The sequence below is a fragment of the Diospyros lotus genome, chromosome 2 (genome assembly GCF_014633365.1).
Source record: "Diospyros lotus cultivar Yz01 chromosome 2, ASM1463336v1, whole genome shotgun sequence".
Classification (NCBI taxonomy): domain Eukaryota; kingdom Viridiplantae; phylum Streptophyta; class Magnoliopsida; order Ericales; family Ebenaceae; genus Diospyros; species Diospyros lotus.
In genome coordinates, this window is record NC_068339.1 from 46,760,053 (window position 1) to 46,774,870 (window position 14,818).

General features: G+C 36.7%; 1 protein-coding gene across 2 annotated transcripts; it reads left to right on the plus strand.

Moving 5' to 3' along the window:
- Window positions 1-8,105: 8,105 nt before the first annotated feature.
- On the plus strand, window positions 8,106-14,476 carry LOC127794585 (triacylglycerol lipase OBL1). Of its 2 annotated transcripts, XM_052325815.1 has the most exons (6): window positions 8,106-8,784; window positions 12,061-12,305; window positions 12,423-12,456; window positions 12,670-13,391; window positions 13,886-14,188; window positions 14,365-14,476. In XM_052325815.1, exons 1-5 carry the CDS (start codon window positions 8,415-8,417, stop codon window positions 14,141-14,143), a joined length of 1,629 nt encoding a protein of 542 aa, XP_052181775.1. In that variant the 5' UTR covers window positions 8,106-8,414; the 3' UTR covers window positions 14,144-14,188; window positions 14,365-14,476. The 2 variants fall into 2 exon arrangements, with proteins under 2 accessions (XP_052181775.1, XP_052181774.1); XM_052325814.1 differs by having other exon boundaries at window positions 13,886-14,476.
- The last annotated feature ends 342 nt before the right edge of the window (window positions 14,477-14,818 follow it).

Sequence of the window (14,818 nt, forward strand, 5' to 3'; positions counted from 1 at the left end):
GAATGGTTTCTCCTCTTCCTTGCCCTGTAGTCCAGTGCTTCACTGCCAATCTGGGCTGACCACAGCCCTCTATGGCAGCTGCTGCTTCCACCCCCTTGACCCTTGGCTCATCGTTCATCATCACCATCATCTACAATGCCCACGTGTATATATATATACACACACACATATATCGGTGCATAAATATATATATACTATGTGTTTGTCAAAGAGAAGATTTGAAACTATATATCCCTAACAACTTGCCGTTGAGTGACCTAATTTCCCTCACGCGTTTGGCCAGAAGAGAAGACAATGACAATTTCTAAGACCTCCACCTTCAAATTCAACTTTGTCACCTCCAAAAATAATATAAATAGCCACTTAACTTTGTATTAACCTATAAAAATATTACTCAAACTTCAATTTGTACCTAAAAGATGGCTGAATTTCAATTTAATATATAATTTCATAATTATTGTCAATTATCTTTAAAAGAAACAAAGTTTAATGACCTTTTTATATTTTTGTACAAAATTCAATAATCACTTGTGTTGTTTAGCTGTCTATATTTTTAGTCACATCAACATCTCGTTAGTTTTTTTTTATGACAATTAACTATAGTTAAAAAATTATATGCTAAATTAAAGTTCAATAACTTTTTTATATCTTAGTATAAAATTCAATTACCATTTATACTATTCATTCAACTAACTCAAGCATTGTTTAAATGAAAAAAAAAAACTCTTAAATTAAATTACTGGTCAAATCATAGAAGTAGTAAATGAAGCTATTTTTTAGGTTACTATTAATTATTTTTTACATAAAATCTTACTCAATTCATATATATAGATGGCATGCATAAATCTATAAAAGATTAATCAAATAAAAACTAATAACTCTCAATGATCAAAACTAAATTCAACTTCTATCCTATTTACAACATATTCAGGGGCGAAGGGAGGGGCTGGCACGAGTTTCAGCCCGTGCCAACTCCAACTGAACAGTAATTTTATTATATATATATATAATATATATATATATATAAATCTAGCAGCCCAACCTCCCACGTGCAACAATTTAACCCCCTTCCAAATTTATATATATATATATATAGACCTAACTAAACATTGCTTTGCCCCCAATTAAATATTATTATATAAATTTATTACATTAATTTTTTTAATTTTCAACCCCTTACACTCTAAAAATTCCTGATCGGCCCTGACGCTATTTATCCCATAATTGAAACTATCCACTAACCCTTTTTAAGAAAAGTAATCCTCACAATTATAAAAGCGAAATTACCATTCTTGTCCCTTGTGGGGACAAAATGATTGTCCTCTGCAATGTGACGGAAAACGTGACGGAATAGATGAGGTGGACAACGTCTGACGGCGACGGTGATAAAACTTTTCTTAAAATTATTAGCAAGCACACAATAATAATAATAATAATAGTAATAATAATAATTCTAAGGAAATATAAATAGTGAGAAAGAAAAGGACACGTAGGACAGGTGTCATGGCAGGTGTCATATCACCATCACCGTCAGGTAACAGAAGAAAACATTAAGAATATTAAAGTATTTAAAAAATACATAAATAAATAAAAAGAGTGTTTTGACCTTTTTGGGCTTGATTGGGTCGATGCCAGGCGGGCACGTCGACACTGTTAAGCCCACCACGTCATCCAGATCTATTTGTTTTTTACGAAAATGATTGACAGTAAATTTTATTAATATATTTTTAAAATTATGTATGATGATGTATTTCAAATCTAAATTTAAAATCATAACCCAAATTAGAAGACTTTTAGACTCAAGACAACTCAAACAGGTATTGGCCGGTTTGTTATAGTTTAAAAGTTGTAATTTTTAGTTTCTAATTTCAAAAAAGTTGAGATGTAGTGTTTGTTTTAACTTATAGAATTCTAACTTATAATTTCTACTAGTTTTTAGAAGAGGTAGAAGTTGGCTTTTTCAAAATTTGGGTACCTCAGCTTTTACAACTTCTGTTTAAATAATTACATTTTTATGACAATTTTACCCTTATTTTTAACAAATAATTACTCTCTTGTCTACGCAATCATGGGTTTTTCTTTTCCACCGCCATTTCTATTTTCAAATCTCTTCCTCTCTCTCGTCATTTTCCTCTCTCTCTATACTTTAATTAATTTGTTTATAACACTTGAAACTTATACATATACACTAATTAATTTTTAAATTATCACTCTATAACCACTAAGGGTATTATGGACAATTATACAAAAATAAGTTATTTTACAGCTTATAGTATCAAACACCACAACTACTTAACTATAACTTCTAATAAGTTGCAGCAAACAGGTTCACAACTTATTCTAAGTTTTAGAAACTATAATCTAAGAAGTTATAAGTTATAATTTATTTAATTAAGTTGCAACAAACGGGGCCATTGAATTCGGAAGCAAATCTATTTTTTCATGACTTGATTCACTAGGATAATCAAACTTCACTGTCTATATACTCTTATTTTAATTTATATTAATTTTTTAATTTTTTATATAAAGATATGATATTACAAAATTCAAGTACGACATTTGTTACATAAATATTATGCCATTCTCAAATTATTACACCAATATTGACTCATTCTCGAATATAATAATTGACTTGATGATATAATTCACTTAGGGATTAGGCCCTACTCTCTCTATCTATAAAAAGAGTCAGTTTAAGTAAATCGAGCTCGATCATCACTTGAACAATCTTAAAAAAAATACGATTAAATTAATTATACCATTATATAATATAGTGACTGATTTAATTATTAAAAAAATTACTTAGACTAGATTTCATCCATTCTTTTTACAAACAAAAATTTATTTAAATAAATCGGACTTGAAAATCACCTAGACGATGAGAGAATACAACTATATAACGAATTGAATGGTGATGGATCACAAACCCATCACTATACATTATTGAGTAATGGAATGAGATCGGCCAATATTATTAAACAATTTATTTATTTGGTTAGTGTTCGGCTGCCTGTGTTGTTGGTGGGTTTGGATCTGTCGGCGGCGCCACTCCGGCTGCTGTTCGTTTCGGCCTAACATTTTAGGCCGACGTAGACTTGAAAAGTTTTGGGTTCAATATCTGCCCGAATCCACAGTCATTTGTTTGTTCATTGGGCCTGTGGGCTTAAAAGCAGGCCCATCCCAATTTTACTTTATCAAGGCCCAGCAGACATCGTATACAACCAAGCAAGTAAAGTCGGCCGAATCCATATATTTTTGCCTCTTAACTTTTACTTTAGGTTTTTTTTAGTACGATTATTATTTTTCCTATACTTTTGACATCTTTTTTCTTGTGATAATTTAAACTTTTCACTTTTTTGATTATATTCAGACTTATATTTTTTATTCAATTTAATCTCTGTATTTTTATGTATAAAAAAAATAATATAATAAAATATGCATCATACTCTATTCGCATTAAAGTATAGGAGTTAAATTAACTCGAAAATGTAGATTCAGAAGTATAATTAAAATAATAAAAATTTTAAGTTATTATATAAAAAAAGATAAAAGTACAAAAAGTTAAATTGATTCAAAAATATATATATATGAAAATATAATTAAAATAATAAAAAAATTTAAATATTCACGCAAAACAAAACAAAAAAGTAAGAGTTAAAATGTAAGTTTAGCCAAGTAAAGCCTTTCTTTCTCGTTTCCCAACTCCAATGCTTCACCCGTAACAATGCAATATTATTTGGTAAATTTGTTATATAAAATGTAATAACAAAATCATTTTTTTTAAATTAAATGTTTAAAGGCACAAAAATAATATTTTTTAACTCAACAAAGCCCGTAATTTAACTTTTTTTTATAGTTATATTTTTCCAGTGGATTAATCATTAATTATTTATGGAGATTGCTATGTGAATCAAACAAAATTTTATTAAGTGACAAGTAAACGGACAACAATTACTAAAAAAAAAAAACATGTAATGTTTGTATAGACCCATCACATAACATCATAAATGAAACATCACATCAATTATACGCGACACGTAACATGTAAAGTAGAGTTGAAAAATGGGGGCCTGGCATGGCTCACCCATTTTGTGGGCCTGGCCAAATTTGGCCTGTGAGGGAGAGAGGTGGGTCGGGCCTGACAATAAGAAATGGGGGCCGGACATAGCTCTATAGCCTTTAATAAATGGGCCAAGATAGGTCGGGTTGGGCCATTTTGGTGGGTCATCCTCAATTTTGGTGGACCAAGCCAGGCTGCGGGTCACAAAGTATTGACCCGACTCGTTTGCTACAGTACTAGGCCAAATCAGACTAGACTGGAATGTGGGCCGGCCAGGTGTGACGCCCCGTCCCCACTACCGAGTGTCACCGTAATGTCAGTAGGTCCTACTCTGGAGGCCGGCTATGCCCTAATGACAAGGGGGATAAAATTATGTGGGCGCCCTGGGTGGGGTCCAGGCTTCGCCGCCTCCGGCCATCAAGAACTTGAGGTCTAGGACTCATTTGCAACGAAATGACACTTGAGTCTCGAGTCTGACCTAAGCCTTATGAGCAGATTTATAAATTACAATTAGGGTATAACATAATTTACTCACACAAAGTACTAATTAAAAGCAACAAGTCCAACTGGGAAATACAAACAACGTTCAATACAACCACAAAATAATTACATGACAGACACGAGTTACTAGGTCGCATTCCCATCATGGGTTGTCATTCTCATACACTGCATTCCCTTTACCGGACCCCGAACTATCTGTGTGGTTAGTGGGAGTGAAAGGGTGAGTCCTAGGACTAAGTAAAGGTAATATGCAATGCGGTAAATTATTCAGCATGACATCATAGATAAATATGAAGTGCAACATGCATGCAAGCCTGTCCACTGCACCTATCTCAGGCTTTAGGTGGCCCCTAGTGGTTTCAGCTATGACCCCGTCCTAGGACCCTCACGGTCAACAATCCACTGCCCCATGCCTAGTCACTTTCTCAATATCTTATGCAAGTCATGATAAAAGAAATTTACACGCAGAGCATATTAAACCTTTACCTTGAGATACGTGCCGCCTGATAAGTCGTATGGTTGACGCACTCAATTTCCTTAAACAAATATTTTCAAAGAAAGGTCAATCCATAATTAAATTTATTAACTATTGAATCCACAAAGTCATTGACTAGTTAACTAATTTAAACATTATTTCTTGCTAATTAATTTAACTAACTAACTAAATTAACTAATTAGAATAGACTTTAGCTTAAGCAAATACACTATCTCACTAATCAAATCATCAATTAACTAATAACAGAATAGGTTTAAATTGAGCATACCTTACTGCTCTGCTTCTCCTCAATTTGACGTTCACTTCCCCTGCCTTCAATTACTCTCCAGACTCTCTATTTATACCATTCTTCATTGAGCACTTTCTTAATTTACATCATTTCATGGCATAATTGGGTAGTCCACTATTTGGACAATATCTTTGATATTCTTCTCAAGTTCCTAGGGCATTTGCATTATATATTATATTATATAATACTCCTCAAGTGAACCCACTGGATTCACCCACAGACTTGGCCATGCATACATATACATATTATAAAACTTACGTGTATACCCATATATCATATATCTCACTGCACACGTGCACATCTAATTTATTATATAATAAAAGTTGCATATAAATGTATAAATTATATTCATACTATCCCTTTAACATTTCACATTACAATTACATCTTCAATATCAATTTTATTTAGATTAAAATATCAAAATTTCAAGATTAATAATTCAAAGTTTACTCAATAAAAGTCGATTTCGTCCGTGAGTCTACACGAGATCTTTATTCCACTCAAAAATACTTCAGGGTTGCCTCACTGGCAAAACTGAACCACCCCTAGGATCCCCTTAGCTTCCCGGAGACCCCCCCTACGACCATTCGATACCAACATCCATTCGGGTTTATACACAAATTATTTATTTCTAGTTTGGCTGTTTCTAGTATCATTGGCCTCATCTCGAGATGCTCACCAATCCCATACCATTTTTCCTGGACATCCAAGTCCCAAGACATTTCTTGTCGTCGATTCAACAATTTATTAATTTCCTCAAAATCGCACATAACTCAATAAATCACCTTAAAAATCCATAAACTAATTATTTTCGAAATCAGGTATGTTACACTAGGTGAGCCCCTGGGCCGCCCAACCCATTTGTCAACTCCAATGTAAAGCGATACACCATGAATTGTGATGGTGGTAACCAGGGGCGGAGCCAACATAGGCCCAGTGCGGGCCATGGCCCTCATTGGGCCTTGGCTTGCCATTAATTTGGCCCGTACTAAGGCCTGCCCAAAATCTGCAAACCCTCTCATGTCCCACCTTCATTTCCTCTTTCGCTCAAGCCCCTGCACTCAACCGCAGCCTACTCCTCTGCGCCCTATCCTTTGTTCTTGCCTCTGTCTGGCTCGGTGGCTCCGTTGCTCACCAGCGCCGCCTTGGCCTCGCTTTGACCGCTTCGATCGTCTCTTTGCTCTCCCTTGCCGGTCGCCAGCTCTCCCTTGGACCTCGGTCTCTCGCAATCTCGCTCTAGCTTGCTGCTGCCTCTCTGAGCTCTTTCACAGCCTCGCTCCATCGCTTGCAGGTGTTGCCGGCTCTCCCATCCTCCAGATCTCAGCCCCTCGTCACTCACTGCCGCCTGCCTCTTCGCTCAGGCTCCGCCTTCGGCTTTTCGTCTAGGCCTTGCTTCATGTAAATCAGTGAGCAGCACATATAGGTGTCAAAAGGGCCGGCCCGGCCCGACCCGGTCCGGCCCGAGTCGGCCCACAGGCTTTTTAAACGGGCCGGGCCCGGGCCCTTTTGTCATTGATAGGGCTCGGCCCACGGCCCCCCTACAAAGGGGCCGGGCCGGGCCAGCCCGTGGGCTAGAGGGCCGGGCCGGGCCCTTAGCCCACAGGGCCTAGTGGGCCCGGCACGGCCCTTTTTGTTTTTCTTTTTTTTTTTTTAAATATTTTTTTAAAAATAATACATATAATATATACATATATAAATATCAAAATAATACATATATAAAAATTAATTTGTTTCTTTTTAAAATATTTTCTATCTTAATTCTTAAGTTTTAAATATTATTTCATTATTTTATATTTCAAAATTCTATATGCCTTATAATTTTTCTTGTGAATTGATATGAAAAATAATGTACATATAAAAAGGAGAATGTTTATTTATAATTTAAATATATAAAAAATTTAACTTAAAAATTTTAAATAAATTAATTGATGGTTATTATTTATATATATTGCGAAATTAAATTTTTTAGTATCTAATATCAATAATTACTAAAGAATAATAAAATTAAAAAAAAAATGAGTAAGGGCCTTACTGGCCCATAAGGGCCCAACGGGCCGGGCTGTAGGCCCAATTTCTTTGGCCCAGCCCGGCCCCCCGGCCCGTATGAACAGTAACGGGCCGGGCCACCCGACCCTTTTGACACCTCTAGCAGCACAGTAATAAGCTTCTGCTTCACTAATTTTTGTTGTAATTTTTTTTTAATTTTAAAATTAATTAAGTGAACTTGAATTTTGTTAACTGATGTTGGGTTAATTGATGTTAGATTTCTCAAAAATAAGTTTGTTAATGTGATGATAAAGATTGATAAATAAGTTTATTAATTGCACATGCATAATATTTTGATTATTGAAACAATTGCACAAGCATACATAATTTGATATTTGATTGTTGGATCAATTACACATAATTTAATATTTTAATTGTTGAATTAATTACACAAGCACATATAATTTAATATTTTAATTGTTGGATCAATCACATAATTTGTGAATTTATAAATTTGTACATTCTCTAATTATCATTTATTATATTAAATTTGAAATAGTTATAGAGAAATTTTTAAAACGAAAATCTTTGTTATGTGTTAACGGGAGAAATTAAATAAATTATATTAATTTTTAATATATTTATATTATTTATTATTTTTTTCTTTAATAAATCTTGCCGAAAATATTTTCTCAGTCCGCCACTGAAAAATAAGACACTTGATCCCGTACTAAACAACGTTAAAATGGCAGCAAAAACTAACTTAAAAGCTCGTGTTTTTCATAATACTGTGTGTTGGGAAAAGGTGGCTGGCAGGTTGGGGTTTGTTTGAATGGATGACGATCCAAACGAATATTAGACTTTTCATGGCGTCACGGTAAGGAGAGGGAAAGGGTAAGGGTGGAAACTGAAATCTGTTTGTACTATTGTACTCAAATCAGCTGAAGCAGCGTTGCGGAAGCGGAAGAAGAATAATATTAATGGCGTGAATTAAAAGAATTTCAGTTTACGTGATCTTCCCTATTCCCTTTGATCTATAAATTCGTCACATCACATCGTATCAATCGAATTCATTGTCATCGATGGCCGTTGAGATAGAGGATAGCGACCCACGTGATCTTCCGTCTCCTGGAAGCTTAAGGTATCTGATTGTTCGCCCTGAGAACGGCGGAATCAGAGACCTGTTCAAGCTACTGGTCTCCCCCGACTACGGGGGAAGCGCCGCCAAGTTCCTCGAGAGTTCCGACGAGGACGCCGTGGCGGATGAATCGTCGGGCGGCGGCGCCGTGGCGGCCGACCACCGGTGGGTGATATTTGTGTCAATTTTAGTTCGGAAGATCATAGCGGTGTTTGGGAAGCCAATGGAGTGGACTGGTTACTTCTTCGAGTTCCTTCTCAATCTTCTCGCTGGCAACGCCGGTCTCTCCGGTTTGCTCTGGAATCTTCTCCGAGGTAACATTATTGCACACCAACTGTATATAGAAATGTCTATCTGAGACCAAAGTTTGAAAAGCCAGTAGTTATTTATCCCATTTAAGTATCAGTATTGTATTTTTGAATTTGAGAATCCGCTAGTTCCTCAATCACCGGCATAGTTTACAATTAGAAAGGAAAGAGTAGTTTTCTTGGGTGGTGGTTCTGATTCCAATGGGTTGGTGGTTGTGTATTTGATCTCAAGCTCATTGGGAATTCAGTTCAAGTTCTTGTCTGAATCTGTTACTTCTTTCTTGTCATTTCGAACTTAGTTTGCAGCCTTGTCTTTCTTTGAAAACTTTAAAACTAACATGATAGTTGATGAAATTGTCTTTTCTAATTCTTGAAATAAATATTAAATATATTGCTTGATAATTTTCTATGTATTTTATTTTATAATTAATTATACGTAAAATCATTTGTTATTGACAAAACTACCCTTGACCTTGCTTCTGTTTTTTACTTTATTCTCTTCCTCCTCCTCTTGAAATATTGGGTTGCTTCCCATTCTTCCTCCTTTCTTAAAATCGAACCGAACCTATTCAGTAACCGAAATAATCGAACTAACCGAATTTAAATTTTTGGTAGTCAAACAGAAAAATGAATCGATATAATTGCCCAAAAAACCGAACTGATTAGCATAAGAACCGACCATAATCGATATACCGAACCGAGAACAAGCTACCCATCCGAATTCAAATACAATAAACTGAACGCACAACATCCAAACACACATCATCAATCAATCTAAACACACATATATGAATATAAACACACAACATCCATCCACAACATCAATCTAAACATCAATGCCTTTGCATCCAAATCTAAAATTGAAGGAAAATTGGGTAAATTTCATTCATGGTTAATAAAATAGCATCAGTTGATTTCTACTATCATTCACTCAAAAGTTACACAAAACCTACCTTGCAATGCATATCATTCACCTGAATATACACTGTACAACTATATATATACACACATATATGTACCTGTTAACCTTCAAGTTTGAATCAATTAAGGAATCAATTAACCTTCAAGTTTTTACGGAAGCTTCGATAGTGTCTCTCTTCTCTCCCTATGTGCTCTAAATATGATTGCTCTAAAGAGAAGGGATGAAGGGGCGACGATGACAGTGTCGGGTTTATGGATCTCACCTGTCGGTGGCGGTGGGGTGGGTGACTATTCAGAAGCTGACGCTGACAGCAATTGGTTCCGACGGCGAGGGCGAGGGCGAGGGTTAGGGACTTAGGGTTTTGATTCGTTCTCTCGGGTGGGATTCGAGATTCGGGTGCAAGGGGGCTAGGCTGGGCGTTGGGGGGGGGGGTGTTATGCAGGGGCCGATCAGTTCAATTCGGCCTTGGGAGGGGGGCGTGGGGTGGGGGACCGAACAACTTGGTTCGGTTTTGGTGGTTATTTATATCACAATAACCAAATCGAACCGACTACCTGATTTTTTTGAAAAATTAGTAACCGAATCGTCTATCAAGAATAACCAAATCAAACCAACCGAACCGATCGGTTCAATTCAGTTAGTTTGGGTTACCCGAATTTTTGCACACCCCTACACCTAACGTAGTGTCACGACAATAGAAACAAAAAACGTTTTTGATACGAAACGAAAACGTAAAAATGGACATTCTTCTAAAAAAATAGATATAAATAGAGTTCGAAATGAAAAACGTTTTCCGTTTTGAAAACGGAAACTGTGCAACCTTGGGTGGTGTCGGTCAAATTTACAAAAAAAAAAAAAGTAGTGTTGGTCTGAGATAGAAAGATATTCTTTATTTGATTGAAACTATAACGTAGTACTTTGGTCTTCAGTTTATATAGAAAGATCTTATGAGCTATTAGGCTAAGACCATCATCATGAGAATAGCCAGTGCAGGTAGCAGTGACGAAGCCAATCCCAATTGCGTATGCCGTATGGTATAGTCAGCTTGGTCGGGAAGAAAAGAGCCACTGACTTGTCCCGGGGCAAAGTGAAAGTGTTAAAAATAGAAGTAGCAAAACCCTTTAATAATATGAGTAAAATACTAAAATCAATAAAAATGTTTATTATTGCTTTCCTTCTCCTCTACCAAGATCCTAATTTTTAGTCTCTAAGGCACAGGTCAAATGATTGGGTCATGATAAATTAGAATTTGCACTAGTAGATCATGGGTTCGACTCCTTACTCTGCGCAGTGAGACAAAACCTCTACCTGCGATTTACTTTCTCTACCAAAATTGAGGGCATGAGCGGCGGGGGACTGTGGAAGGGCGGTAATCTCAAGATGCCAATTTTCATGTCCCTTCCCCTTCTCCTTTCTCCTTTTATTATGACACTGCCTCCCAACAAAAGAAAATCTTCTTGTTCCTTCCCCATCCAAATAAGGGGTAATGGTTGCTAGCCATTTTCCTTCCTTTCTTCTTCTTCGTTGCCATTGTTGTGGGGGACGGGGTCACCATTGTTGTGGGGAAGGGGTCAGGCTTCGAGGAAACTTGTAGGCAGTGGAGAAGAGGAAGAAAAAAGGAAAAGAAAAAGAAAAAAATAACGGATGGAGTAACACCCAAATCTGGGTACAATCTTCTGCACTGTTAGCGTGGGTTTGGTGACCCCTCGCTAGCAATAGAGAAGAAAGAGAAAGAGAAAGAGAAAGAGAAAGAGAAGAAAGGTTACCACCGATGGTAGCTTAGTGGTTGAACAGGTTCAAATTCATCACCCTGCAAGTACGAGGTTGAGTTAAAAATCCTATCCCCATTATGCTTGGATGGTCCCATGCCACAGACCAAGGTTTAAGTAGAAAGGGAGAGACTAATATACTGCCAAAGATATGCCCTAATAGGGTATGAAGGATGGAGGCAAGGTGTCCCAATTGTTGAAGCATTCTGACATGATGGCTTTGGGTCTCTACCATGCCCTTTGTGCGTGTGTGTGTAGATATATATATATATATATAGAGAGAGAGAGAGAGAGAGAGAGGGGATGGGTCTGCATCAAAGGGGGAGCTCAATAGCTCTTTCATTGTGTCTAACAAAAGAGGAAATTCATTAAATAATTAGATCTCACAAGTTTGTAAATCATGTAATCTGCACACCTTTTACAATTTGTATCAGCTGAAAGATGGAAACCTCAGTCCAGACAAGGTATGGAATGTGCCTGCAAATCTGATTTCCTCTTTGTCTTTGTGAAGAAAATCCTTATTATTTCTGCAGCATAGTTGCAGTACATCTGTGGTGATGTGATTTGTTAATTAAATATTCGAGGAAGCAGGAAAGGTGGTGATGCCACAGAGAGGTTCAGAGACTTTCATAAGCGCAATCGGGCATTTGGATAGGAGAATAGATCTGTACAAGAGCAACTCCTTAGCGGAAGGAACTGGTGATCCTGCTTTTGGAGAGAGGGTCCTACAAGTAGATATTGGAAACGGGTCTCTCCTGGACTTGTGTATGATGGCCTCCAAGTTAGCGTACGAGAATGCCAAAGTTATTAAAAATGTTGTAAATCATCACTGGAAGGCATGGTCTTCTCTTTGTTCCTTCATCTTTCCTATTAACATCTTTTTTTTTTGGCAACAATGGCTTTCTTCATAAAATATGTATTTACTTTTGCAACTATTTTGTGATAAATTCCAGATGCATTTTGTGGACTTCTACAACTGCTGGAATGGTAAGTATCGAGTTGTGGATACGATCTACACTCATTAGTAGTATTTAGCTTCATCCATCTTTAACAGATTCCTCTTTGTATTTAATTGTTTCTTCTTCCTCTCCACCTATATTATCTATAATGCTGTTATTTTAGCTCTTATTTCTTCTTTTCTTCTTTTGACTTATCAGCATTTTAACACCATTAATCATTGGGAATATGTTCGTTTGATAGATTACCAGAAGGAGAGGTCTACCCAAGTTTTCATACTGTGCGATAAGCGAAAAGATGCAAACTTGATATTGATCAGCTTCCGGGGTACAGAACCATTTGATGCTGATGACTGGAGCACTGATTTTGACTATTCTTGGTATGAGATACCAGAGTTGGGGAAAGTCCACATGGGATTTTTGGAAGCTTTAGGTTTGGGCAACAGAGCTGATACTTCCACCTTTAACAAACTTCTCCAACCAGAAGATACTAGGTTCAGCTCTTCAAATGGACTTGACTTGAGAGCACATCCTTCAGAATATTCTGAAGGTCTTGTTCTTAATGGTGAGAAGCCGCTCATTCCCCAAATGGCGGAGATGTCTGCTTACTTTGCAGTGAAAAGTAAACTCAAGGTATTACTTAATGAACACAAGACTGCAAAATTCATAGTCACAGGCCATAGCCTGGGAGGGGCTCTGGCTGTATTGTTCCCCACAGTGCTAGTGCTGCATGAAGAGAGGGAACTCATGCAAAGGTTGTTGGGTGTTTACACATATGGACAACCACGTGTTGGGAACAGGCAATTGGGAAGGTCCATGGAGGCCCATTTGGGTAACCCTATTCCTAGGTACTTCAGGGTAGTCTATTGCAATGACCTTGTGCCAAGGTTGCCTTACGATGACAAAACCTTCCGGTACAAGCACTTTGGAAAGTGCCTTTACTATAACAGTCTCTATGTTGAGCAAGTAAGTATTGTGGCCTTCTTATTAATGTTTACTTGTGTAGGTTTCCTTTATGTCAATATATGCTACCTGCCACCTTATCTTATAGATCATGCTTAATAAGAATCTGGACCCTTTTGTTCAGAGTTTGTCAAGTAGAGAAACAAAGAGATTAGTAGTCATGTAAATGTATAGTAATAAAGAATTTGAAGCTTCTTGGTCTAGGATATATATCAATATTGAAACCTGAATTTCGTTTGATTTGATGAGGAGAAAGATGGAGGACATGCTGAGACAAAGCATGTATTTTTTGAAGGCATGATGAGAAGAAAGGAGTGAGTACTGAAAATAATTAATGGATAAGTATATATTTAAACAGAAGAATTAATCCTAGGTGCTGAAAGTTGGTTATTCGGCTTGTTTTAGATCTAGTTCTTGTTCTGTGTTATTTGAGATATTTGCATCAATGTCCGATGTTCTCACTCACTCTCTTTGATTTTATTTTGTCTCCTTTGAAGCAAGTTGATGAGGAGCCCAACAGAAATTATTTTGGCATCCGATACATGATTCCAGAACATTTGATTGCGGTTTGGGAGCTAATTAGAAGCGTGATCATAGGTTACACGCATGGGCCAGAGTACAAGGAAGGATGGATATCCATATTGCTCAGGATAGCAGGACTGGTTATGCCTGGTATTTCAGCACACAGCCCTACAAATTATGTCAATTCCATAAGACTTGGAAGAGATGGAATCATCGATATGTCTTCTCAATGAAGGCTTCTTATGCAGAATACTGTTTGGATTCCAACAGACATCAAGGTATGAAGTCAGACAACATTTGAATGTGCATTGCTGATATTGAGCTGTTTACTTGAGTTTTCGTGGTTCCGAGCTAGTAGAGCTTTGTTTTTTGACATGTTTGAATGCCATTTCTACCTAGAGGCTTTGAAACAAATACGATAAGACAGTTTGTTTCTGTTGGTTTCATTTTGCAGATTTTGTCCCACGAAATTCTGAGGGTTCCCCTTCTAGAATGATGGTAAAAAAACCGTCTTTAGTGTATGGGCCTTTCTACTTTGTAAGGGTTGGAAGAGAATCGTATTTGTACACTGTATTTTCTTTATTTTTTTTTGCAAAGAAACTATTTCCAAAACTCGAAATTATGACTTTCCAGACACAAAGTAACAACTTTACCATTAGGACCTGTCATTAAAAAAGAAAGAAGAAAAAGACAAAAAACAAGGAAATAAGCAAATACACACAACCCTTCCTATTGTTTTTTTGGTTCTCTGGCTACTGCCAATGCTCACCCCAAATCCTCTTTCAGACCAACGCAACAGGCATCTTAGTTTGCATTGAATGAGTGAAAATGAGCTAGTAAGAGTTGATCCTGAATGAGTAACAATTTAACGGTATGAATAATGATATTTTGTCTGATTTCACGTGGAG

Bases quoted from the DNA above. Each gene is read 5' to 3' on its own strand.
- LOC127794585 (XM_052325814.1), top strand. From the start codon at position 8,415: ATGGCCGTTGAGATAGAGGATAGCGACCCACGTGATCTTCCGTCTCCT. The intron at 8,785-12,060 runs GTAACATTATTG...TCGAGGAAGCAG, and splicing joins GCTCTGGAATCTTCTCCGAG to GAAAGGTGGTGATGCCACAG. The intron at 13,392-13,885 runs GTAAGTATTGTG...TCTCCTTTGAAG, and splicing joins ACAGTCTCTATGTTGAGCAA to CAAGTTGATGAGGAGCCCAA.